Below are 27386 nucleotides of genomic sequence, written 5' to 3'. Positions count from 1 at the left end.
GTCAGACTCCAGTCATATTGCACTGCTCACAGGAGTCATCTGACTATAGATTTCTGGGTATTAAAGCTTTAAATGTTTGTCACAAATGCAAAAGTTCATTTGTGACCTTCAAGTCAGTGATTTAACAGCTCAATGTCGATTTACCTGCCTTCTCTGGAGCTTAAACTTCAACAATAAGACCTTGAAGTGCTGTGGACAAATTCAAGTTTGCATTTCAACCTTTATAACCTTTACTGCTTTATACAGTCTATGATTTCAACACATGCTTCTCCATGCTTCTGCTAAATTAATTAATCACATTTCCAGAAAAAACTGCAGAAGAAAATGCAAATGAATGTGCATTTCTATCACTGAAAGTGTGGCTTCTCCAGCCAGGTACCATCAAAACATTGCAAAGGAAGAGGGAGCAATGTGGAAGATCATTAAAGGTGATTTAAAGCAGCATTCAAACTTCAAAAGATTGAAAACAAAATAAAGAAAAAATGTAAACATGTAACATTTTTGTTACTTGTATTATTGTGAGACATGTTACAGACCACCTACGTCACAGTTTGCAATAGCTACAACTTTTTCACCTCAGCCAAGTGTAACAATCAATTTGTGAAATTCAAAGATTTTTCTAATTGTCTGTTTCCAATCAGGTTTTCTGATGTGACAATGGAGGATGGAAACGTCTCTTACCGTGGTTCAACTGAAAGCTCCAGATAAATCCAGTAAGATGGCCTTGAATTGGGAATGAGTCAGAAAACATGTCTAATGCAAATGATAGGAATGAGGCATTTGGGTGTAACACAGGGCTTGAGAAATGATTCAAACATCAAAAGGCTTTGTTGAAAATTAATTAAAGGTGCCCTGTGGAGTTTTTGCATAAACAAACAAAGTGTTAATATTCACACTTTCTGTGTGTGCATCCCTGAGGTCTGAGAGACAGTAGGCCTATGTCTTACTCTGCAGCAAATATATTGAAAATCGTTTTAAAAAATTTGAATTGTTAAATATTTATATTAAAGGTTCCATATTATACATTTCTGAAGAAATGTGTTGTTTTTAGAAACCAAAAACCATCAGTGTAGTTTTACATCTCCTCTCTGAGGCTTCTCTCTGCAGCTCTAGTTACTACAGTTTGTCTCAGCCAACCAGAGGGCAGGAGGCTCTGAGCCTCTCTTCTGATTGTCTGACTGTTTTTTTGAATGATCTAATAAAGATAGAGCAGATTTTAGGTAAAACACAGAGAAACCAAATCCCGCAAGTGTTGGATGGTGGGCGGGGCTGATTTGTTGTGACATCACAAAGTTACAGGAAGTCCTGACAGCTGGTTTTAAGGTTCAGTTTCTGAACACAGGCTGTGTGAATTTCTATGTAGACTGAGGCGTTGATACTTTCACAGTATTTATATAGAACATTGTGCCGCTTTTTAATCACACATGGACATTTACCTTACTGTGTGACCTTCATTGATTGCTGGCTGTGTTGTGGCTGTAACCTCCACCGATTATTTATCAGTGGCATGGCATGAAACCCACTTTGGAGCTTGAACACATACACAACAACCTGTCAAAATGTAACTCTGTAACACTGCTAGTGTTACAAAGTTACAGAAAACTCAGGGGGGTTATTTACTGTAACTTATTTGTTAAGTGAGCACATCAGAGTAAGCGGTGAGAGTTTTCTTTGCTCACTAAAATTCAAAGAGAACTGAATAAAATGCTTTAGGTTTGACCCAAAAGTTAAGCTAAAGCCAGATTCATGAGATAAAATAGCCCCTTAATTACCCTCCAATCCTCAAATACTCTGTGCCGTGCAGACTTATCTCAGGTTGTATGTTTTGTGCTCACTGAGTAGTTTTGTCATAAATACATTTCCATACTCTCAGAGGACTCCACTTGTCACAATGATGAATGGTTCAAAACACAGGAACTCAATGGAGAGAGAACAGCACAACAGCACCGACCTCAGCTACAGTCACTGTACAGAATCAAACTGTTCAGGTTAATATCAGCAAATCACAGTTACAGGCAGCACAGCGTGGAGACAATTCAGAATAATAATAGGGTGACGCTTTATATTCCAGGTCCATTTCCTAATTATTTATTAACAGTTACCAATTAATTTGATGCTAATTAGAAGGAAAATAACACCACTGGTCCGAAAGCAGTTGTTGGTTTCCAGGGGAGTATCACTGACAGAAATACTCAGACTCTTCAACAGCAACACATAGGAACTAATTTAACTGTTTCTGAAATTGTGTTGACTTCATTTCCTTTTTAACGTGCAGACCTCCTCCTCCATGACAAAGCTCAGTCAACTCACCTTAATTCTTATTCTTAATAAGAAATGCAACACTAAATAATGCACTCAATTCACTGTACTGCAGTAATTACTGCAGTTAACTCACTCTCATCATCTATATTTAAAGCAATACAGTCATTCTTACACTGTAATTGAACTTATCAAACATGATAAACCACTGATGTAGCAGATAAAAAATATATTTATTTTGATAATTGCATATTTAGTTTGACATTTTCTCCATACATACACCGTATTGTGAACACCAACAACACACAATGTAACACTTAGAGGATTAAAAGTCCTGCCTTCATCACGACAACTCTCAAGTCACAGTTGTAAAGATGAATTTGACCGATAAATGTCCGAGCAGTTCTCTATCCTTTCAACCATCCCACACAATGATGGCACAGGTAGGTGTTGTAAAACTTCTTCAATACCCGTTTCCTCCAAATGATCCAGCGTTACCCACCCGTCGACTATTTCCATAGCTTTGGTCTCCATTTAAGTCAGTTTTACATTTTTAACTTGTAACGCTGTAGTATTGAACATTTATATTTGGTGACACTTTATAATAGCTACACATTATTAAGCTTCTTATGACGTACAGTACTTAATTCATAATTTACAAAGCACAGTTGTTTAACTGTGGATTAAAAAAGTGATCTACTATCATTACAGTGTCAGTAAATGATTAATAAATAAACATTTATGCAGCACTTACACATAAGATGATTTAGATTTAATTAGTATCAATGTAGGAAGAATTCTTTATAAATGATTATGAATCAAGTATAAAGTGTGTAGTTATTATAAAGTGTTTGATCATTCAGCTTCATCTATAAACTCTCAGTAAACAGTGAAATGTCAAAATGTGTTTTGTTCAACAACAGTCCGATAGTCAGAGAATCCAGTTTACAATTTGACAAAAACAGCCGCTCCAGACTGTTTTGCATTTCTTCACCAAATCTGCTTAGAAGATGGCGAAACTAATTCATCCACTGACTGACTAATCGTTTCTGCTGTGGTTGTGATGATACCTTCCTTCGGTATGTGTCCTGTGTGACCGTCATGAACCGTGTCGGTGACTCTCTGCTGCAGGATCGACTGCTCACCGCTTGACGTCACCGCAGGATGGAGGGACGCGAGGGTGCACCGCCTGTGGAGAGCAGCTGGCTTCAAGACTCCAGAGCGGCCCCTGATCAGCTCCCTGAGGCGCCCGGGGGTCTGCGGGGGTTAGTGAGGAGGAGGAGGAGGAGGAGGAGGAGGAGGAGGAGAGGGCTCAGCCAAACATCCAGCCTTTTCATGTGCGGGCTGAGAAGGACGGGAGCTCACAGGAGGGACTTCACCAGCGCCACCATGTGGTCAACGCCACAGGCTACATCCACCACCTGACCCGGCACCGTCACCTGAGAGACGACCACAGAGAGAAACAGCTCAGCTCACCTGGTGCAGTTCCAGACGCAGTAAACAGGAAACCGGGTGCATTCGTTTTGTTCCTGGCCCTGTGAAATTGTCTAAAGGTGACGAAGAAATTTCACACTGTGCTACACGGAGGACAGAGAGTGCAACACCTCCGTGTCCTGTTAATATGTCTTGAGGGGACGTGCTAATGTGAGTCTGTGAGACTTAGACATGACTGACAGGAAACATCCACAGGGGACAAACAGGTGGAGGCTCCTCACACACTGTTTTGAAGAAATGTACCACTCAGCACTTAACACACAAATTCACAAATATTCATATGTCTAATAATACATATATATGAATATATATTAAGTCTTTCACATATCACCTTTTCCTGACATATACACATACATTCACACACTGAATACTTGGGGGTAATTCTGGGTTCAATATCTTGCTCAAGGACTAGAATCCAACCAATGTGGGATTGGATTTAACATAAGACTTTCTTTAGTATAATAGATATGAGAAAAATCAACTACAGTATTTACAGTGTTATGGTATAATGGCCACAGGCACTCTGTGGTGCATAAACACACATTTACAATCCCACAAATATGATTCAAACACTTGTGACAAATCTGTATTGGACGCTCTGCATTTTGCCGTTTGATTCTTCAAAATGGCCCAAAATATAAACTCTTGGAAAATGTAAATAAAATATATAAAAATTACTAGAAAGAAGGCAACGTTTTTTTCTATTATTAACACATATACTGTATGAAGAAACATGGTCATGAAAACAGTGTGAGCACTTTTTTTTCTTTGAAAAAACAAAAGCTCACAAACTGCTTCTTTTTCCTCTCCACAGCGCATCAGCCTCTGCGTTTGACTAATATTGAATCAGTGTTGTCTTACCCGCCATGGGAAGTACTGGTCATCTCGGCTGCCGATGCCCAAACAACCTCTCACGTTCTTCCCCCAGACGAAGAGTTCGCCACGATCTGTAACGCAACCATCAATCCATTAGCGCTCTGTGAGGCTGAGCACTCGCTGAGTGTGAGCACAGAGCAGCTGCAGCCTCATAGGGTTTCTACCTTTTAGTAGAATGAGTCACAGAATCTGATTTTAAAAATGTAATATTATTATTATTATTAACAACCCAGATTCATGACATCCCTGCTTCTGTCTCTCTTTGCAAAAAATATTTTTGTCAAACCAACAGAACAAAATCTGTTTGGGTAAAATCTGTCACAAGACAGTAAACACATACATAACCAATAGATTTTTTGACATATAGACAATACAAAGGCAATAAGGATAGAATTACATTAAACAGTAACATAATAATAAATTGTTGTGTGCGTAACTTAAAGTGATACCTTGGCTACTGTTATGACGGCTGTGGCGCACAAAAGAAAGACCAGAATACCTAGTCTAGTTGTTTCTAAAAATAAATCTTTACATTAACCTGAAAGGTCCAAATGGAAGAAAAATATTGTTAAAAAATGTGCAAGAATATTTTGAATATTATCTATTTTTGAATCTAAAAAGGCTGTGGCCCCACAGTGCTGGAGAAGTTAAAGGCTGGTGGTTGCCAGGTTTTAGTTAGTGATGATATAGCGGTGTAAGAAAGACAATATTTCCCCCATGAAATTCAGCGCAAGTATGAAGAGGGATGAAATAAAATCCACTTTTCACCAATGACTAAAGCCCAAAAACAATTATTGATTTCAGGAAACAGCACATTCAAAATACAGAGAAGAACAAACAGAAGTCCAACTGTGACTGAAAAATAGAGGCTTTTCAGTCACACCTTGACTCTTCACGTCATCCTCTTTCAGTCCTGATGAAAAATTGACTTTTTCGCTCAGTGCCATAAACAGTCTGAACTACCTGAGTCAACAGTAAATTGCCTCCTGTAGCTCAGCTTTAGAGCTTTAGACTGGATGAGACTGAACGACTTGGTGGTTTATGACTTTCATGTTTCCATCTTTTATTCCAGATGGAAAGAAAAAATAAAAAGCTCAGGAGAGAAAAAATAGAGACGATATCTAAAAAAGCTGAAAGCGGTGAGTGCCATCAGTAACCATGGTGATCTGACACAGAGATCTCATCATTACGTGCGGCTTTAGATAAGTGGAGTTATATTAGGAGTTTGTTCTGCCTGAGACAAACATCCTCACCTGTTACTGCAGCAAAGTGGTGGAGTCCACACCTGACCCTGGTGACGGCCACCGAGGGGTTAAACTCTGAGCGTCCGAACAGCGTGGGGGGGATCATCTCCGGGTTGGAGGACTCTGAGAGCTTTGGCCCTTTTCCCAGAATGCCATATCCCCAAACAAACACCTCTCCTTCCTCTGAAAACATGCACAGAGTCAGGCTGATATTTATACGGTGAAACAAAGGCTGAAGTCATGAATAAAAAAGCTGGATAAAAGCAGAACAAAGCTGAGGCTGCAGGGAGTCTCATTAGTTCTGCAGGCATTAAGCCACACACTAAAGTATTGGACAAATCGCAGTTTGGACCAGTTGATGGTTCTAGAGAGAAAGTCAGAGGATGATCAGTGTTATTACAATCCATCCAGAGGGGGACATAAATGTGTGCAGCTCATTTTATGGAAACCCATTTCATAGCAGTTGAGATATTCCAATAAAAAAAAAAACACACACACAATAGTGTCACCAGAGGAAAAGCTGATAATGAAAGATTCGTCCTCTGGTTCAACATCTTCACATCAGTCCATCCAGCAGATGTTGAGAGATTGAAGGAGTAAATCCTGACCTGCTGGTGGTGCTACAGGGAAGTAGGGTTCATCCTCTGCATGATTAGTTCTGGAGCATGAATATTAAATAGCAGATCTTTGTGTGGGGGTCAAAAGACTCTGGTCTACAGTATGGTCAGATGAGACTCAATACGACCAGGTTAAATGAAATTATATATTAAAAAAATTCTGAAATCTCATATTATTATAATCAGAAATAGTACATATTACAATTAGAAATAGTGTACAGTATCTTGATTCAAAAAAATAGAAGCAATATTTGCCACTGAGACGTTTTGGTCTGTTAGAAGTAATTTCCTGCTCTGAGACACTGGATTACAGTAAGGCAAGGCCCTTGGTTTCTTTGGAAAAGTAAAAATAGTCCCTTCGATGACTGCAGAGGCTGTTCTGTTGTTGGAAATTAGGCTGCTGGTTGACTCATCCAAAAAAACACCATCATCTGTATTTTCTAATTTCACTCACTTGTACCTGGAACGGTTTGTGATTTTCTTGTTACTGGGTCAAAAAGGGTGAATTAAAAAACAAAACACTTTCCCAAAAAGCTTCTAAAGAAAAAGTATGAGCTGTGATGCCACCATGAGGCAGCACACGGACTCACTTTATGACTCACAGTGTCCACACACTGCTGTCAGGTGTGTGTGTGTGTGTGTGTGAACTGACCGTTGAGGATGGCCACCTGCGACCCTCCACACGCCGCCTGAACCACCCGCCCACAGCCGCTCAGAGGGAGAAGTCGAGGAGAGTTGATCTGAGAGGAGAAAAAAAGATTGATGTGAGTTTGGTGAATAACTGTTGCTGCTGCTGCTTCCTCTTTAATTCTCAAATATTATGCATTTATCTATGTTGTTTGCTCCTCTGCGATGTTGGGACTGTCTTCATGCAGGAATTCATTAATGCACTGGAAATTTAAGTTACATCCACAAATCTTATCATATTCATTTGTTTCATTTCGAACTACTTTTTGTCATGAGGATATTTTTTGTTGATTTTAGGTATTTGAAATAAACACTTTCAAATCAATCTATATTTACACTTAAGTTACAATTGCTCCAAGAATGGGGAATATGGAAAGGATGAAGATAAAAGATATACAAATATAAAAAAAAAAATACAGGTGAAAAAATATATGGTAAAAATAGGAAACAGAGATGTACAAGTATTATTAGTGCGCATATACAATTAATGGTGTGATTAGGGGTTGTAGGGGAGTGCAGTACAATTATCATTTTATTTATATTATCTAGTTTTCATAATCATTGATAGCCAAAACGAAAATTAAATTAAATTGGTCGCGCAGGCCTTACGAGCTACATAAAATGTTGAAATATCATATCTTATGTGTCTTGCGTCTGTTCCTCTGTGTTAGTATCAGCTCCCTCTCTCCACACGTTAGTTCACTTCACCTGTGTGGACTCAGTGACCGAGGCCAGCTGCAGGTATTCGGAGTTGCCCCACCCAAACAGCTGCCCCTCTCTGGACACGGCCAGGCTGCAGTCACCATACGTGCTGATCTGCTGCACCGCCACGCCGGCCAGGTCACCGCCCACTTCCACCGGAGTGGCGCTGATGCTGTGGTGTCCCAGACCTGGAAGGACACAGAGACACAACAACAATCAATACAACCACAGGTTAAATTCAAGATAAACAAAGTAAAACTCACATTAGCTAATTTCATATAAATTTAAACACTCCTCTTTGGATCATCTCTTCAAATTATTAGGAGTAAATCCATTTCTGACATTGAGACATTTAATTGCATGTCATAAAAATGTGCGGTTAAAAAGAATTTGCATTAATGCATTATTCAGTTCTGAGTTAATTATTACGTTAATTTTGTCAATGAGATTAATAACACATTATCTGAATAAGGAAATTAGATTTATTCGTGTGTGTATGATTGTATATAAAGCTGCTTTCAGTGCTTGTTTGATTTATTTCTTCCAGCTGTCGTCAAATCTCTGGCAAAATATCTCAATCACACTGATAAAGGTTTTATATAATTAACTAGTTTGGTATTATTAACCCTACACATATAGTTGGCTGCTGCTGCACTGTGTCTGTGTAGTTGAAATGGTTACTGTTGTGAACTAGAGGACATTTTTCATCTGTCTTTCAAGGTTAAGGGGTTGGGGATTGGTGGTTGGTGGTGGTGGTGAGGGGGGGGGGCTGACTCTTCTCTGAAGTGCACTGACCCGTCTGTCCATCTGCTCCCCATCCACACGCAAACACTTTCCCTGTCTCAGTGAGGAAGAGGCTGTGGTCCTGCCCACACGCCACCTGGAAGACAAGAGGAGCATCTTCAGACTCCACATTTACACCTCAGTACACTCTATATTTACATGTATACATTTTTTAAATCATTTCTAGTATGAACATTTCTCCTATTTTTAGCTTTTTATTGTTAAAGTTTGATCTTATCTTATATCTATATACAGCCCCATCTACACTGCAGATTCACCAGCTCTCACATCTCATGCTGCCAAGAACTTTAACAGATCACCAACATTGTAAAACAGCTGAAAACCTATTTATTTAACTTGGCTTTTAATTTATTCTCTCATATTTTACTATTTTTTCCTAGTTTCTGTTTTAATTGTTTACATATTTTCAACATCAACAGCCGTAAATGTTAGAACAATCCAAAATCCAACTGTTCAACTTTTATGACGACAATGTGCAGGTGTTAGCGTGATGCAGCTAGACTGTGTCTGTATATAATCTGGGTGAGTACGTACCTAAAGGTCTGGGACAGGAAATAAGGAAAGAGACAGAGAACAACAGAAAACATGTGTGATCATCACAGTTCAGAAAGAAGCTGCACTCACCTGAGTGACCCTGCTGCCGAAGCCCTCCATCCTGTGAATGATGTGACTGCCACTGTTTGAACATGAGACAGAGAAATAACCGATCCATCAGCGGAGGACAGCAGCGTCTCCCAGAGAGAGGTCACATCCTTCTCTCTCAGCCTTCACTCAACGCTTTGCAAGAACATAACTCACACATAAACAATATTCAATTCAAAACGGCTGCAAGATTAATCATCTTTTCAGGTTCAGGAGCAGCGACCTGAGTGTCTGTAAATCTTCAATTCAGAATATGCATCACTGTGTTTGTGTTTCCAAGGTGAAGAAGAGCATCTGCACTTCAATTCAAGTGTTTTTCAGACCTTTACATGGAGCTTTGAATAAAGTTTCCAACATTCAATGGAGCATTTCATAAAAGAAGCAATTAAATATATATTTTTTTTAAATCGAGTGACACGATGTGAAAACACTCAACTTAACAGCAACAACACTGCTGTTGTGTGCAAACACCATTTGGACGCACCTGTAGACTTCATCTTCAACTATCTTCCTCCCACACTGGCCGTACGCATTGTTGCCCATGCTGAAAACTGAAGAAAGAGACAAGCAGAACAAAATGATATCAATCAGATATTTACAGTATATTAATTGATTGATGACTTTAAGTGGCTGTTTACAATGAAACTAAACACAGCTTACTGTAATACATAACACTGATGTCGGGGCAACATCACAGACTTACAAACTAGATTGGCTTACGTTTATTTTTGTTGTGACGAAGGGACAGTAGACCATTACATTGGTTTATAATGCTTGACATATTATGACAACTTGTTCAACCATTTTGCATGTAAAGACTTATGCGATGAACTAATGAATAATGCAGAGAATTGTTTAAAGAAATGAGAAACTGCTTTTTTGATGTGCACATGTGACACAATTATGTGAAGATTGAGCAAGTAGTTTTGAGATTTCAATTCTGATCTGAGAAATCTACCAAAGTGACTGAGAAAAACTGTAATTCAACCCTGTCAGAATATGTATTGCCAAAGAAACAGCTGCTGAGCTTCACCTGACCTATTATTCACATTTCCTGTATGAGAACAAATGTTCCCTTTTAAAGTCAAGGTTCTCACTGGGTCACAGTCCACATCTAGGTGAGTCATGATACTTGCCATTTCCTTCACGACATGCAATTTCCTTTTTTTTTGGAACAAACCACAGTTGGTAATCTGGTTATTAAATGGTACATCTGAGGTCAAAAATATGATAAAAACTCATTAATAAAATTTAAAAAAACAAAACAAAATCAAGCCTGTTCTGTGTTTTTTTTTAAGTTGAGATTTAGCCGCCTGATCATTAATTGTGAGTGGCAGGTGAGTGGAGGATGTCGAATGACACCAGGTGGTTTGTCACCAACACAATACCGGGTATTTTCTCTTGTCACAAACTGTGACGAACTCCCTGACCCTGTTCAGACCCTGACCATGGAGCTGCTGCTGCTGCTGCTGCTGCTGCTGCAGTACAGCGGAGTCTCTTACCTCCCTCTTCATCAGTGAGGACCAGGGAGTGAGCCCGGCCACATGCAACCTGGACCACTCTGGTCTTCAGGGGCTCGACAAGAGGCAGAGCAACTGGTGACGGCTCCAAGACATAGTCATAACTCTTTTCTGCAGACAGGGAGAGGGATGTTAAACAGGGCACATGCTGCTGCACGATCTGAGTTTTATATGTCTGGTAAATCTAAAAAAATCATGTTATTTGATGAACCAGTGGATTTACTGTGACTCTCTCTCTCACTACAGTCAGTGTGATATTTACTGAGGTGGCTGTGTGGACACAACAACCTATCTTTATACCGGCAGACATGATGACAGAATGAATGAAAGTATAATTTGATTTTAAACTTCCAAAAACACAAAAAAAACATATATCGAAAACACTGACTGCTGCAGCTTTAAATTACACATATCTAATTAGTTAAGCAGATCTCATGTGAGCACTATTTCTGTGTTTGTATCAGTGGTTTGGTTTTCCTTACGGCGGCTGTGCTGGGTGCGTTGGAAGCCAAGCTGAGAGTCTTTGTTCAGGCCCATGCCCCACAGCTTGGACGCATCTTTGGTGGAGGAGGCGATGAGGGTGAAGCCGTAACCACAAGCAGCAGAGGAGATCTGCAACAGAGGAGCCGCTCAGCCTCACAAACTATTTCTGAAGTCCACACTTTGTGGTACTGACAGCGTCCAACGTGGGTGTGATTTTACCTGCTCGGCCGTCTCCAGGCGGTAGGGGGTGAGCTGGTATTTACGGGGCTTCTTCCTGCCGCTGTCTGGCACTACAAAGCTGGGGATACCCAGAGCGCCAGTGAAGCTGAAGCCCCAGACAAACACCTTGTGGTTGGGCTTTCTGTGCTGACCCACATACTGAAACACTGGCTCACTGCTGCTCTTCTCCTGCGGTCTGAACGCTTTTCTGATTGTTGCATAACCACAGACTTGAAGCCCTGTCCTGATGTGTGGAGAGCTCAGTCGCACACTGGGAAAAGCCATCCTGTAGGCTACAAAAAACAAAATATAAGACAGGGCAGAACAAGGGCTTAAATCCATTGCAATTGATATCCATACTTAATAATAATAATTTAAAAACAACAACATACAAGCCCATGTACAACATTGTTAATGTAGTAATAACATGAATGGTCAATTTTAAAGATGTAGCCTAAATAAGAGCTCATTTTAACGGGGTGTTAATCAGGGTGAAACAAATTATAGAGATGGACAACTGCTTGCAAACGGATTGCATTATCTTACATACAGAGATAACGATCAAATGTGAAAAATACAAATGTATGACATGCATGAATTTCTTCGTTAAAATCTTTGGGCAAAAAACTTATCTTGCCTGTTATGGATTATGAAGATTTCTACTCTTCAATATTCACTTGGTCAACAAAGTGTAACCTCTGTGCAGAGTTTCACTTGACGAGTCTCAAATTTATGTTCGTTTTGTTTTGCAAACACTAAACATAATTTTGGAAGATTATTAAGACACTGCAGAGTGATGAGGCTCCACTGATAAACTCGGCATTTATCAAACCTGTGAACCAGCTGTGTACTTTAACTAAGCAGCGCTCACAGGCTTCATTCATCATGTTAATGCAGCTAACCTCAACATACGGAACAACACGGTAAACGCCGGGTGTAGCATGAAATTGTTTTGCCATAAATGAGGTTTGGTCTATCTAATCAATGCCGAATTGGAGAGCAGCTCAAAATTATCCTAACTAAACGATACCACCATGTCTACATGAAGCATTTTTGACAGTTTATCCAGCGAAACCTTAAATCGTCAGTGATGTGAACACAGTTTCTCCTCGCGCTCCCACATGCCGGACTCAGAACTCACCTCGGGTTGGACCAGAGGGTCGTCAAGTGTTGAACCGCCTGGAGAAGTTTAAAGGAGCTCAGACCAACCAGCCGACATACTACACATGTATCTCAATGTCATTATCGCGTGTTTGTTTACCTTAATGTGACACAGGAAGAGAAAACAATGTTCTTGTTCTGCAGCTCCTCCTCCTGTCGGTGATATAGGTACAGAGAAGCATGGCGCCACCTGCTGTGATCAGGTGTATGACAGCTTCTGCTTCTGCCGCTGATGATGTGTGACAATAGCCTACATCTACTCAACTTTTTTTTTAAGTTCAGAAATAAATATTTTACTTGTTTATACTATATGTATTTATCAATTTTCTTTCACATTCAAAATTACAATCAATTGCAATGATGGGGCTCAGTACAAACATATGTGCTGAAGTTTTGTCATAGACTTCTCAATCCTCTCCTCTCCTCATCTTCTCTTAGATTTGAGCAATTTCATGTAGCCTATTTGACATGAGAAAAAAAACAGTCACAACACTCGATGGAGTGAATATATCAGTGTGAGATTTAACTGTCCATGGTTGGCCCATAATCTGCTCTGGTGTCAGATTAGATCCACTGCAAGTGGGTTAATGCTGCAGGGCTGTCAGGTGAGGATCTGACCTTCGCTTCACAGGTTATTTAGCAGAACCAGAGTGGAGGGAAATGCAAACTTTGTTTAACCATACACTGTGTATATTCTGTCAATGTGCATTGAATCACTCACATGAAAGTTTATGAACATTCTTGTTTATTCGGTCACACACCTGCTGTCCTGTTTGCTTACAGGTGGACGGCTGCCCCCTGCAGGCTCTTAGATGGCCTGACATTATCTGCAGAGGACATTTTCTTCTTTGGCCTATGTCGACAAAGCTCAGGGTTTATTTCCAACTGAATAAAACATCATCATCATCATTTTTGACTGTTGATTCTGAGGAACTACATGTCCTTCTGTGTCCCTCATCCTGTTTCACCACCAATATTTTAAAACCCTGTCAGTACAGGGCTCTGCTGGTTTGTATTTCCTATGTTTGTTTAATTTGTAATTTTTAGGCATTGTATCCTATTTTATTTCTGCTTTTTAATTAGCTGGTTGTGTTTTTGAAACTGGTTTTGATTTGTTTTCATCTTTGCTTTTGTAGAACTTCACACTGCCTCGAAAGGGACTATATAAATAATGTTAATTCTGATTGTCTGTAAAAACACCCATCCTCACACCCATACACCTGTGACCCTATATATGGGTGTGAGCGTTCCTTTGTTCTGTTGGCACCTGAAGAAGACCACACATGGTCGAAAACGTTTGTGCAAGTGCTAAATAAATCACTGTGACCTCCTTTAAGAGTGTGCGGGCAACCCTCTCTTTTTCTAATTCTGATTGTCTGTGTCACTATTAGTGGTGGTAGTACTGGTGATCATGAGAGCCTCATTACCATTATCCTTTTTATAATCTCAGACTCTTTTTTTAAAATCCAAAGGGGGATTTGGAAATAAGCTCTGATTTGTGTATTTGAGATTATTAAAGACATTAGGGCTGTGATGTAATCAAACTTGAGTTTAGTTTTACTTGATTGTGGCACCACAGCTGCAGGTCTGCAGTCTCCTACCATTGTCCCGTCTAAAAGCAGGTATCTGCAGAGAAGTAGAGACTGTAATCCTTTAAGAGGATCAGGTCTGAGATCCAAGGGGAAGGGATACAGGATCCAATAATTGTCTATAGTAGCCGGCACATGGCATGTCTGTCATCCTGCCAGACTGAACATGTGTTTATTTGAAATGTGCTGAGCTTTGGTGCAGTTTGTTTTCTTTGCCTTTTCATGGAAGGTAAACAGTGATGGAGGCCGAGGCTGCGTTTGATTGCTGGAGTCGTTTTCTGGTGTTTCCTGATTCTGAGTGAGAAGAGGAGGCGTTCAGGTAATCCACAGTATGTGAGGGCTGGGGGTTTGCTTTGCACTGTCATATCTTTTGTAATAGTGTTACACACTAAGATTTACTTGGACAATATTGACTGAATTAAAGTCAAAGAAAGTCAATGACTTTTTTAATTTACAATTGCGAATTTAGTCTTTATGCCATTTCTAAATCTGCATGTTGGTGTAAGACTTTATTTTTTCAATATACACCCCTGAAGTGTTTTTGAAACTAGATCATTTGTCAATAATTATGATTTCCCCCTGTTGAGACATACCAAGACTAGCTTTACTATGCTACTGTTCATTACGTCCTTACACAACATTCTGCATTTTATGTTGTTTTACACAATAAGTAATTAACAGTTTGGGGGTAAAATTTGAACTTGGTGTGTTGAACATCGATTATACCAGTATAAGACACCATTGAGTTTAGCTAAACAATGTAAGACACAACTCACTGATACTGGGTAACTAACCTTGTGTCGCACCAAGTCAAATTTCTCCCAGTAAGTCATCAATAACAAAATAAGTTACAGTGATAATGCATTTGTTAACAGCTGTTTAGTTGTATATTCCACCTAAATAAACGAGCAAATGAGCATTAACACTGACATGATGCAAAAAAAAAGGACAACAAGCTGAGGATATGAGCTTGGTCTGTGATGCTGAATTCAGTCCGATCGTTCCTCACAGACGGCCATGCCAGTACTGGAGGTGATCTGCAGCCTGATTGGCTGGCTGTGTCTCTACTTTCTGTTCTGCTGTACCTTCTGTCAGCGGGGGCCCGAGTGGAGCTGTCGGCTGGTCACTCTGTGCCACGGGGTCATCATAGTGCTGCTGACGGCTTATGTTGTCTTCATTGATGGACCCTGGCCCTTCACACATGCAGGTCAGTGCAGTGGCATAAAATAATGATGGGTAATAGACACAAAAACAATATAAACTCACCTGTAGTCAGTAAATACACCATAGGTTCCTACATTAGAAATGCAAATGTTTTGACTGTATGAAATTATGTTGATTTTAAAAAATTCTGCAAGTGCTTCAAATGGACTACTAAATAACAGTTGGTGCTATTACTGGTCTCATTGAAGGTTAAACAAGCTCAGTAACATGGAGCTGTTACAGACGGTTAGGATCCTATAATGTATGAAGGTAGATTCACACATCTTCTTTGATTATAGATCAGTTCTAGGTTCTATATTGATACTGTAAAGGTATTAAAGAATCAATTCATGGAGAAATGCACACAGCCTATATTCAGTCTAAAATGAGCTGTCTGGACTCCCGGTAACTTTGTGATGTCACAACAAAGACTGTCACAAAGCCCCGCCCACCTGGACCCATCATCCAACACTTTTAAGATTTGGTTTCTCTGAATATTTTCTCTATTTATATTGCATCACTCAGAGAACAGAGAACCAAGCAGAGGAGACGCTCAGAGCTTCCTCTCTTCTGATTGGCTTACACTGACCTGTTGTTGCTACAGCTCTAGAGAGAGGACTGAGAGGGCAGATGTAAAACTACACTGAGAGTTTTTGGTTCTTCAAAATTCACATCAACATTCATTCACATAAATAAAATGTGTCTATTTCACGGTGCAAGTGGAGTTGCTGTAATTTCTGACTCCTCGCATGATCCTTCACTGTCCAGGAACAGAAAACACTGAGCTGCAGATCTTCGCCCTGGCTGTCTGCCTCGGCTACTTCTTCTTCGATGTCGGCTGGTGCGTCTTCTACCGCAGCGAGGGCCCCGTCATGATGGCCCACCACGCTGCCAGCATCCTGGGCATCCTGCTGGCGCTGCTCATGGGAGTGTCAGGCTGTGAGACCTGTGGGGTCGTCTTTGGAAGTGAGATCACCAATCCCCTGCTGCAGGCCCGCTGGTTCCTCCGCCAGCTGGGCCTGTACGACAGCCTGCTGGGAGACGCCGTGGACCTGCTGTTCATCTTGCTGTTCGCCACGGTGCGCGTGGGCGTTGGCACCGTGATGTTTTACTGCGAGCTCACGTCCCCCAGGACGTCACTGATTATGAAGCTTGGCGGTGTGGTGATGTACGGACTAGCCTGGGTGTTCATGGTGGACATTGCCAGATTTGGATACAAGAAAAGTAGAGCCAAGTATAAACGGTGGATAGAGAACCACAAGCTCAAAGAAATCAGTGAATGACATTCAGTGTGACTGAGGGAACAACGAGTCTTACGTTCATGGGCCTCAGCTTTAAAGGTGCTATGTACCACAGCATCATCACTAAACATTTGTATTTCTAGTATTCATGCAAAACATCCCTAGTTTAGCCCAAGGCTGCTTTTCCTTTAAACCAAACAAACTGTATATTTTGGTGCGTCCTTCAGAACTCAAGTCGGATTTTATGAGTCTTCAGTTGACTAAATCATCAGAGACGCACCCTTTAATTGGCTGAAGACATTAGCCAAGAATCAGGCTGCACTGGTCAAACTATTAGCTATAATGCCTGTCCCAGCTGTCATAGAGTCATGGCAGGGTATACTTATTCACTTATCATTCAGTTATTTCCTCCCTGGGAATAATAACCTTATGTGTACAGAAAAACCCCCAGGTCCAGGAATCAAACCCTGAACCTTCTCCACTGGTGTGATCAGACATAATTCAGTAGCCTCTGTCCATTGCTTTGATTAATCCACATTAGAGCAGTTTTCTCACAGAGAGCAATCACCATCACAACAACTCTGGAAGGTTGTTATGGTGATAACAGATGGGGAGGAGCATGCCATATGAGATGTGCAGCTGATGGCAGGTTTACATCTACAATCTACATGTTGAGTCAACACAAGTCGATGATACGCTGCAGCACAAGTTGAGTGTCACTGCTTACAGTCGGTAAAGTATAACTATAGCTGTCAGTTTGGTCTTTGACAGAAGTGACACCCTGCTGGAGTGTAGACGCTAAACATAGTTTTCATGGCTTATACCAACTTATGATCAAGAACTAATAGGCACCTTTTAGCGTTACTTCAACACCACTGTGGATGTGTGGACAAAAAGAAACACGTCAGATTGTTTTCTCCTTAACTCTCCTGTTTACCAAGTGTGTTGCGTAAATGTGCTGGTTTTCTATGATGCGTTGAAAAGCAAGTAAATAAAGTCCAGCGTAGCTAAAAGCTAAATGTTTGTTTATGCAGTTAAAATACCTGCGGCCTACATACACAGGCAGATGAGAAGGATCAGTGGAGACAGTTTTATGGACTGTCACTTTATACAACATGGATCTGAGAGTTTGTGATGCCTGTGTGAAAGGTGTCGCTGCCATAATGTCCACATACCTCAAACCACCAAACCTGTATTCATCTGTATAGTGTTTTACAATATTATGTTTTTAGCTGGAACACAATCAGCTAGTAGCTATACAGTAGAAGAGTTAATGTGTCACAATTCAGCTTTTGTGAGACAAAGTTTTGTATTAAAAACACAGAAGTAACAACATGTTACACTTGGTTACCTGAATGTTCATTTAATTTCTTTCTATCCATATTAATTAATCCATCATACATGCTGTTCTGCTCCTTCATTAGCTGTGGAATCTATTTCTCTGAGGTCGAAGTATCAGCTCCTTTACAGTGACACACAAAGGAACTGATGCTTTTCATTCATTTCAAAGTGGATTCTTTCTGTAATGTGACTTCTGGACATGCTGAAAATGTTTAGAGATAAATTAGGGGCCATCACACTCTACCCCTTTACACAAGACCGATCAAGATGAAATGAATTTTTTTTTTGCATTTTTAGTAAAACATCTTTCGGTTGGGTTAATAGCAATGTAATAGAATAACATTTTGCAAAGAACATTCCTAAAAACAAATTTATGATGTACGGTTACTTTGCTACGGTGGTCAGGAGAGCTCAACGCATGATTACTTACGAAAAACAAAACACATGAACATGCAACAAATATACACAACACAACGTCAGTGTTTCCAGGGAACACAGAAAAAGTGATGGACCCAGTTTGTGCCCAATTCTTGTTAAATATTTGTTGACTTTCAGAGTCAAAAAAGTAATACACTTTAAGTGTATTTTCAATGTGTTTGTATAAAGAGTTTTTGCTGCACATGTGTTGTCAAAATCGATGAAGATGACTGATGAGATGTCTGTTTGCATGTGTTGTAGTGTGTTGAGCCCTCAGGGCCACCGTACTTAATCCTTGTTTTAAGTAGTGTGTGTTAAAACATTACATGACTGCACTGTGTACAATGAAAAAACAAAACAAAACACACAAAACATCTGACATAGTCATAATTACACATTATATTCTTTTACATTAAAAACAGTCCAATACAGTCCTTTTTGTTTACATTTACCTTTTGGATTAGTCTTTTTCTTTTTTCTTTTTTCTTTTTTTTTTTTTAAACATTTCATTCTGTGCAGTCTTGTGGCCAGTGAATACTTTTGCATCATTTCAGTCCAACCATGAAAGTGAAGTGCAGGTGCTGATGGGTGAATTTTTGTATCATGTACCTAAAAAGGCAAAAGGAATGTAAAACGTCTCAACGAGAAGTTTGTTGCAGAAATAGAAATGATCCTGAAGAAAACTTCCATAGTGTTTGTGGGGACAAAAGTCACTCAGGTTAGTCAGTCACCTCACTCTGGAAAATAAATGCTACAACAAACGTTCATTTCATTAAAGTCACAAGTGCACACACTGTGGAGCTTGTATCTTGTACATGCTGTGATGTGACGTGCTCTTAGCTGCTTGAAGCACCAGGAAAACGTGGTTATACACAAAGTGAGCATTTCTTCTCTTAGCTGCAGTGTTGGCCGCTTCATTTGAACCACAGCGATTCTTTATGACACCAATATCCATGTTATGCTCTGACCTCAATCTTTCTGTGGTTGATGTTAATCTATGATTTCAACATTACTTGTTATTTTGTTTGTCATATTAAGCTACATTCAAGTGCTACAGGAAGTTTAAAACCAGGAAATTTAGTGATTTCATACATCCAAGGATGCTTCTCCTTCAGTCATTATGGAATGGCTGGAGCCTTTAATGTCAGATGCCTAATCAAACTAAGGAGACAAGAACATTATTGTTCTTTGGAAATATATGGATCAACTTGTAACCCTCAACGAAAACATGAGGATTTCTGTGCATTACAAGCTGCTTTAATGCTTCATTTTACTGGTTCTTGCAGGAATAGTTCACAAATTTGACAAATATGGTGATTCTTTCTCACCAAAAGTGTGACAAGATGATATACAATACTGCTGCGTTTACATTATACTGCTCAGTACTACATTTAAGTTTCAGTTTGAATTAAACAACTGAGCGACATTTTAATTACTGAACCAACAGTCAGACATGTCAGACGTGTTGGTCGCTCAGATTTTCTTGTTCCTCCTTAATTCCATTTATGCACAGACGTTAAAACATACTGGAGATTTTGGGAATGTTTGGACAATTTCAATTTGATGGTGAATGTGAAAACACAATCAATGTGTTGTGTTGCTGCTCAGCGCTGTAACAGAATAAGGACGTGCACCTTGAAGCGTATTCAACTCTGCAGCAGGAGGTTTAGCTCGTCTCTTATTACAGACATTTAAATGATACTTACAGCAGTGAGTTGACAGTCTGGCCACCGACACAGTCAAAGTCTTCACGTATTCTTTCATTTCCGAATGTGGCTCTGCTGTGCATCTGTGTGACTCCACACACTTGACTTGCCCTTTTTCCATTTCATATATCCAGTGTTTAAGATAATTTATGAAGTTGATTATTATGTTCATTATCATAGCAACAAGTGACTGAATCATCCTCAGGTAAAATCCCCCAGTGTCTCTTCTCAGGAGCAAACCTGCTCCTGCTGGTTCAAGGGTTCTGAGTTTATAGATGATGAAGTCTTCCACTGGTTTTTATATGTGCCTATAAAGTGGGAGAGTGGACGTTAAGCCTCCATGACTGAGCGACAGCAGTGTCCAGCGTTTGAGGATCGATCCTGAGGAAGGCGTTCTTCTGTCATCACTGAATCCCGTCTGGAAAACATCAGAGACAAAAGTGTTTGAGGTGGAGCAGTGGAGCAGTGGGTTGTTTGAAATGACCAAGAGACGCACCATTGTTGCTGTTGTTGTTGTTGTTGTTGTCGTCGGAGTCCGTGGCCGTGTCGCTGTGTGTTTGTCGCAGCTCGTTGTATTTCGTTTCCACCTCCTGGAAGCAGATCAGTACAACACAATGTGGTTCATACTGTATGACAGAAGATTTCATTCAAGTACATGTCTGATTTACGGTGTCATCACCCCGACATCTCAAGAATGCTGGAAAACATGAGGCAACTTCTGTGTTTTATATGTTTGTGAGTTAGCCTTGCATTTGCTGCTGTTGATCATGAACAAAACAAGACAACGGTTGTTTCCTGCTTTCATGTCAAAGCTGAAACCATATTGTCTGTCCAATTCTAGTGGACACCATCTCAGTACTCCTTTAAGGAACTTCAAGGATCAAGTGATCATGTCACACAGAGACTCTTTACCTCAGTTCCCTTTTACACACTATTTATCATCTCAGGACAAAGCAGGGCCATTGCTAGGAATTCTGGGCCCCCTTAAAGAATACTAAAGTGGGCCCCTACCCCCTGACTTTTCCAGTTTTTTTTCTTAGACTACGTATGTATTATCATTTTTTTATTTAGCCTACTTTGTTTTGATGCTAATGCAGCATTACTATGAGTATTAGTCAGGGTCTTATGCAGAATAAATCAGTCATACAAAGATTAGACTACTGGGGTTTTTTATGGGCCCTACTGGGCGCTGGGCCCCTAGAATTATCATCACCTTTCTCCCCTATACAACGGCCTTGGACAAAGTGTAGTAAAACTGCAAAATCTGAAATATTCTTGTATTCTGGTAGAATATTATACCAGACTAGACAACTTCTACTGTAGTTGTGGGTCCAGTTTACGTAAAAACAGCCTGGCTCAGTGGCGTGTGCGGTACCTTCAGGTACTGCAGGTCGGCCTGGAGGAGCCGCAGGTGGGTCATGAGCTGCCGGCTGAGGTTGGGGCCTGCGTCGCCCCCTGACTGAGAGGAAGAGGACAGCAGCCTCCTCATGTCGATCCCCACGTCACCACCCAACACCCCGTCGTCATCGGTGCAGCTCTCCTCAGAGCCCAGGCCCAAGTCCAGAACAACGAAACCACCTGGACGGAGAGGACGAGGTGGGATCAATAAGGATGGAATTATTCATTATTAATTCCACAGAAAACCTAGATAACGATTTCCTCACCGTTGCGTTCACTGTTGTCAGACAGGCCTGAGTGTCCAGGAGGGAGCTGTGGGTCGTCCCTCTGTGGGGCTGCAGCCGAAGCCGCCTCAGGGCTCCCCGGCGACTGACACTCAGGGGCCCCGCTCTGCTTTTTCCCCTCCATCTCCTCTTTCTCCTCCTCGGTCTCTCTGCCCATCATGTGGTTGAAAAGGACCTGCTTGAGCATCGCCACTGGAATAGACACATTTGTTTTTTTTACTCATATTCCATCACGTGGGCGGATGAAACCAAAACCAGACGTAACTGAGAATGATCTTTTTAATAATTTGGGCAGACTGACCCTTTAAAGTAGAACTTACATGTCTGCAGAGCGTCCTCGGCTTTGGAGGACGCCACACTGAATAGGTGGGGTTCTTCGTTTTCGATGGCGATGCCCCGTCGTGACCCCTCCTGCTGCAGGAAGGGCAGCCTGTCCAGGAAAGCCTCCAGCTCCGCCTCATCCACCTCTTCATCCTCCTCCACCTCCTCCCGTCGGTCAGCCACGGCCACGGCCTCGGCCAGCTCCTCCTCCTCCTCATCCGACTTCATACCATCGAAAGGGTTGAGACTTACAACTGGAGAAGAGGTGGCATCTTTATCTAGAATAATAAAGGTTTGATGTCAATAAGAGATAAAATTCAAAAACATTTTTAACTATTAGTAGTATGTGACATCTTAAATTACTGGTGTAAAATACATGAAACTTTTAATCCTGCATGTTAATTTCTAGTTCAAATATTCTGCTGGGGTCTTATATTAGATGTATACAAATAAACTTATTTTACTTAATCATCTATTTTAATTCTTATTATATTGATTCATGTACTTCAAGTAGGCCCAAAAATCATTTACAAAACAACAACACAATAGAAAAGATTAAATTCTGACATATACGTATGTACGTTTGAAAATATAAATAATGCAATAAAAAGGTTGTAAACAACTAATTTAGCAGCTAATAAATAACCATTAATCAACTCCTCTTTTCTACACTGTTGAAACATTTGTTCCACACACAGCTGCCTCTTGGGCAGATACCTCCACTTGATGTCCCGTTGGGATCTTTGCACGGCCTGGGAATCCCACAGTTGATGATCTCAATGGCGTCCCGCACAGCGCTGGAAAATGAAAAACAATCATTTTAGATACAATGTGAAAGAAAAATGTAATAATATTAATATCAGTGAGCACAGAGTTGGACTCACTCAGTCTGAGCTGGAGGCGTGTCGTTGTGAGGTTTGGCCTTCATGGCTTCGGCACATTGTGTGATCAGACACTGCCACCTGGACAAACAGAGGCCACATGGCAGGATGAGGAAACAGACGACAAACAGACAACACGTCGCCATGTTTGTGAGGCGAGACTCACGCTCTCTGTTCGGACACCGTCTGAGCCATCAGCTCGTAGATCTGAGCCCCGTTCTCTGACATGGACAGGACGAAGAAAGACTTGTTGTCTGAGAAGAACATACAAACACATGTTATATGAGAGTTGATGTGTAAACAAGAAGAAATTCCAACAATGGCAGAAGACGAAACTTGAAAAGATGAGTTATTACAGATCATCTTGCTGGGAGCATAAATTTGTTTAATTTGACAGCAATCAATCCAATAATGGTCAAGACTTTTACCCAAACCCACAAATATCAACCTCATGGTGGCACTAGAGTCATCAAAAGTGCTAAAGTCATCAAAGTCAGAGTCAGTGTTAAGGAAGTAAAAGCTTTCTGTAGTGGGTGCGGCTCTCACCGGTCGCCACGGGACGAACCAGCACGGTGTTGAGCTTGATGACGGGGCTGAAGTTGTGTTTGGTGTCGGCAGCGCTGGCCAGATTTTTGCCGTGGAACTTGAGGACCAGACGCTCGTCCTGCTTCTGCAGCAAAACCAGAATGTCCTCCAGGAGAAGCGTGTATAGCTCTGAAAGGAAAATATAAAGAAACCGCTACACACATCAGCTACAGGCATCCTCTTATTAAGGCTTTTAGACTTTTTTATTTATTGCACATATAATTTAATTCATTTGATCGTTTTTAATCTGCATGCCTGCATCTTTTCTATATAACTCTCTTATGGCGGTGTGTTCACGTACCAATCGTCTTGTCTTTAGTGACCTTCCAGGAGAGAGGTCCCTCGTGTACCATCGTCCTCTTGGTCAGGTCCAGATTCTGCAGAACAAATATATTTTTTAAATACAACAAACAGCACATATTCATTAACAACCTGCAACAACCTCATTTTATTCATTTGCTATTGCACATATATGTTTTTTATACTGTAGGACTGCTGGCTGTGACTGCAGTAATAAAGACATCTTGAACCTTCCTTGACTCAATCATTCATCCACTCTGTGCAGTAAAAGCCAGAGTTCTGTCACATCTTTTACAATTTACAATATTTGAAATAATATATTTGAAATTGCTTGGTTTTGGATTGTTTGTGTATTTGTTACCTTCAGCTCCAGGATCAAGGGGTTTTCACTTTGTTTGAGTGAAGAGAGATCCAACCTTCGCTGATACTCTTCCAGCCTCTGCAGAGAAAATACACAACTGGAAATTAGTACAACTTAAACCTCCTGTTGACTTTAATGTACTGACATATATTTTGCTGTAATGTTAACGCCTGTACCTGTTTGTTCTCTGCCTCTTTGACGGCCTGGTTGACGTAGTTGAGGACGTTTTTACAACATTCGCCTGCTCTCTTCACCTTCTCCCTCTCCTCGCGATCCTCTGCAGGAGGATTAACAAAACAAACAGAAAAAGGTGATGAAAAACCAAAATTGGTGGATGACGAGTAAAACTGTGTTCAGTCCTGTTCCGACCTGTGTATTTAGCGATGTTGTCCAGGAGCAGTGGGTACTTAGTCAGTCTCTGCATCTCCACAGGAATGATGTCTTTGAGCCGCAGCCTGCGACACAGGCGGTTGCTCTCAGCCTCCTGAAGAGAAAATAACATATGACATCATGAACTATATCAATATTTTCAAAGCGGTCTTTGAACATGAATATACAGAGAATACAACAATGCACACCTCAAATCAGCACAAATACACACACAAACAAAACCTCTCCCAGGCTTAGTTCCCCTATGGAGCTGAATACATGCAATAAACATACATATACCCACATAAAGCAAAAAACACATATATTAACATGCAGCTGGACACATTGAATAAAATATTCCTGAGGTCTAAAATACTTCGCTGCCAAATGAGCTCAGGTAATTCAACACAATGATATATAATTATAGTGCTGGTTGCAGGTAACCAGTACTCTAGTTACATTAAAAAACAAGCACTTATTTAGATATTGTTGTTGTTGTTGATATATCATTTCATAGCTGCAACAAATTTCTTTCTTTACCTTCTTGACCATTCTGTACAAATTCACTGCAAATGGTAGGTGAATATTAACTATGAATTGTTACTTACTAACAAGGTATTTATGCTATATTTTAAATAAGGGGGAGGTTAATTTATTATAAATAAAATTCCACATCTATTTTTGTAGAATTGGGCCACTGTAACATAATAATGAAGTATTTCTGATTGTGAAATGAGCTTCAACATTCATTAGGCAATCCATTTCCATTTTGATTGCCTGTCAAACTGACCAAACTTCCTCAGTTTATCAAAATAAATCATTAGAAAAATATGTCTTTGCAAACTACGATGATAAATTTGCTGCATCAACGTTTACAGCCTTGCAAAATAAACGAGTCAGACTCTTCACATACCAGCCATCATCTGCTGTTCGTCTCAAATGTCACCACTGTCTTTGCCAAAACAAACAACCCCCCCGACCCTTCCTGACAGCTCAGTCTGTGGTGTTTTCTGACCTGCATGAATAAGTTGAACCTCTGGTCTTTCTTCTGCTTGGTCTTGATGAGCTCCAGCGCCGATGGTTGGTTGCAACAGAAAGTTCCCACCGCTATTTTTATCTTCTCCTCTTCATCACCACTGAACTGAGGTTGACACATTGACACATGAGATTTAAACCTGAGTAACTGGTGATGGTATCCAGTGTTAAATCACTGCAAACCACTCTGGATCAGAAATTAATTTAATCTGAACAACCCATATAAAAACATTAGTTATCAACACGTTCAACAGGTACACAGAAACATTTAGATATTCGACATAATGATAAACTTCTTAATTAATTCATATTCATATCATATAGATGAAATTATATAAATATAGTATTTTTTGTGTTGTATTATCTATTAATCTGGATCTTATTGGAAGTGTAAATTCACAGTTACTGTCTGATTGGATACAGAAACTGTTATATTATTATATTTATATTATACATTCAAACCCTACTTTCAAACCTGGCTTTGTATTTATTTATATTCATTTATATATTTTTTTCCTTTCATTCAATGATTACTTTCTGGATTTATTTAAAAACCCCACTTGTATTTTTGGTAATTTATCTTACAGCATCTTTAATGCTCTAAATCCTTTTTTAAACAATCTGACTTTATGTTCTCCCCATATTTCAGCTGTGCAAACATTAAACATTGAAGTGTGTGCTTCTCATTTCCTTCCTTCCTGAACTGAAGCTGCTCTTACCCAGGCCAGGAGATCATCTCCAATCTGACCTATCACCGACGTCTCGCTCCTCTTCCTGGTTGCCGTCATTTGTTCCGTTATAGAAACTGTGGAGCAAAGTGAGAGAGAAATGTAACATTTGTTGTTCTCCTCAATGACGATCCACCGATTCAATGTTCAGGGTTTATTCAATATCTTCAAACTCTTCTTAAAACATTATTACACAAAACATTATATATTATTTAAGATCTTATGAATTTTAATTTATTCATTTTTGTGTGTTTTATTCCCCCATGTTACAAAAAAATCAATATAGGTAACTTCTGTTTTATGATGATATGATGATGATATTTTAATGTAAGTTTTTACAACATTTGGTTAATATACTTGGATTGTCTTTGCTGGGAAATTAAGTTGAAGATGTTGTTATCATCTTCATAACTTCATTCATAATCTTAAATTACCTAAAATTCAGTATTAGAACAAAGCAGAAATTTGTTAGTTTCTATTGAATTATTGTATAACTTATTTATTGTATTACTTTGGGCCCATCGTGTTGATACAGAAAGCATTTTTATTGTACGTTGGCTTTCCAGAATGTTTTTATGAAGATGGAAAAACAGGAGGAGAGAAAATCAAAGAAAAATTAAATAAATTCTGCTCCGTGCTCAGTCGTCTGATGCCTGAAATCATCAGAGCAAGTGGAGTGTGTGTTTGTGTGTGCGTGTGTTTCATGTGTGTGTGTGTGTGTGTGTGTGTGTGTGAGAGACGTTACCGTGCAGCTGAATAATTTCCTCCAGGTTGATGAAAATGTGTTTGATGTCGTCCGGGGGCAGGATCCCGTCTCTGTTCAGCCTCTGGTAGAAAACACAGTCCAGGACCTTCAGCGTCCGTAGGTGGGCGCGCTCAGTGTAGAACAGCTCTGAGGACACATACACACACACACACA

The 27386-nt window shown here is 40.2% G+C and overlaps 3 protein-coding genes across 6 annotated transcripts in view; 1 reads left to right on the top strand and 2 right to left on the bottom strand.

The window, feature by feature from the left end:
* Nucleotides 1–2910: 2910 nt before the first annotated feature.
* rcc1l (RCC1 like) lies at nucleotides 2911–12862 on the bottom strand. 3 transcript variants are annotated; one of them, XM_085798279.1, is made up of 12 exons: nucleotides 12689–12862; nucleotides 11548–11833; nucleotides 11328–11457; nucleotides 10828–10956; nucleotides 9810–9876; nucleotides 9308–9359; nucleotides 8675–8759; nucleotides 7886–8067; nucleotides 7143–7230; nucleotides 5883–6056; nucleotides 4615–4700; nucleotides 2911–3698 (listed from the first exon to the last, which is right to left on the bottom strand). In XM_085798279.1, the coding sequence occupies exons 2-12, from the start codon at nucleotides 11830–11832 to the stop codon at nucleotides 3621–3623; spliced, it is 1356 nt and encodes a 451-aa protein (XP_085654405.1). In that variant the 5' UTR covers nucleotide 11833; nucleotides 12689–12862; the 3' UTR covers nucleotides 2911–3620. The 3 variants fall into 3 exon arrangements, with proteins under 3 accessions (XP_085654405.1, XP_085654407.1, XP_085654406.1); XM_085798281.1 differs by having other exon boundaries at nucleotides 3260–3698; nucleotides 12809–12831; XM_085798280.1 differs by having other exon boundaries at nucleotides 3260–3698; nucleotides 11548–11840; nucleotides 12689–12799.
* A 1509-nt stretch (nucleotides 12863–14371) lies between these two features.
* tlcd5b (TLC domain containing 5b) lies at nucleotides 14372–17231 on the top strand. The gene is given in 4 exon segments (XM_085798947.1): nucleotides 14372–14616; nucleotides 15309–15504; nucleotides 16269–16840; nucleotides 17181–17231. Coding segments are annotated over 3 exon segments (813 nt in total). The 5' UTR covers nucleotides 14372–14616; nucleotides 15309–15314.
* Nucleotides 17232–18934: 1703 nt separating this feature from the next.
* The window catches only part of arhgef12b (Rho guanine nucleotide exchange factor (GEF) 12b), a 33793-nt gene continuing 25341 nt past the window's right edge, over nucleotides 18935–27386 (bottom strand). For both annotated transcript variants that reach the window (XM_085798277.1, XM_085798278.1), the window contains exons 23-38: nucleotides 27213–27359; nucleotides 26459–26544; nucleotides 25720–25845; nucleotides 24705–24819; nucleotides 24512–24612; nucleotides 24336–24413; nucleotides 23976–24051; nucleotides 23636–23803; nucleotides 23256–23343; nucleotides 23093–23170; nucleotides 22926–23005; nucleotides 22208–22486; nucleotides 21870–22079; nucleotides 21581–21783; nucleotides 20702–20795; nucleotides 18935–20623 (exon numbers count right to left, since the gene is read on the bottom strand). In XM_085798277.1, the coding sequence (XP_085654403.1) occupies nucleotides 20610–20623; nucleotides 20702–20795; nucleotides 21581–21783; nucleotides 21870–22079; nucleotides 22208–22486; nucleotides 22926–23005; nucleotides 23093–23170; nucleotides 23256–23343; nucleotides 23636–23803; nucleotides 23976–24051; nucleotides 24336–24413; nucleotides 24512–24612; nucleotides 24705–24819; nucleotides 25720–25845; nucleotides 26459–26544; nucleotides 27213–27359 (1943 nt within the window). In that variant the 3' untranslated portion in view covers nucleotides 18935–20609. The remainder of the gene's footprint in view (nucleotides 20624–20701; nucleotides 20796–21580; nucleotides 21784–21869; nucleotides 22080–22207; nucleotides 22487–22925; nucleotides 23006–23092; nucleotides 23171–23255; nucleotides 23344–23635; nucleotides 23804–23975; nucleotides 24052–24335; nucleotides 24414–24511; nucleotides 24613–24704; nucleotides 24820–25719; nucleotides 25846–26458; nucleotides 26545–27212; nucleotides 27360–27386) is intronic.

This window comes from Trachurus japonicus, chromosome 14, assembly GCF_045865225.1.
Source record: "Trachurus japonicus isolate A0001 chromosome 14, Traja_1.0".
Taxonomy (NCBI): Eukaryota; Metazoa; Chordata; class Actinopteri; order Carangiformes; family Carangidae; genus Trachurus; species Trachurus japonicus.
This window is presented reverse-complemented; position numbering and strand designations above follow the sequence as displayed.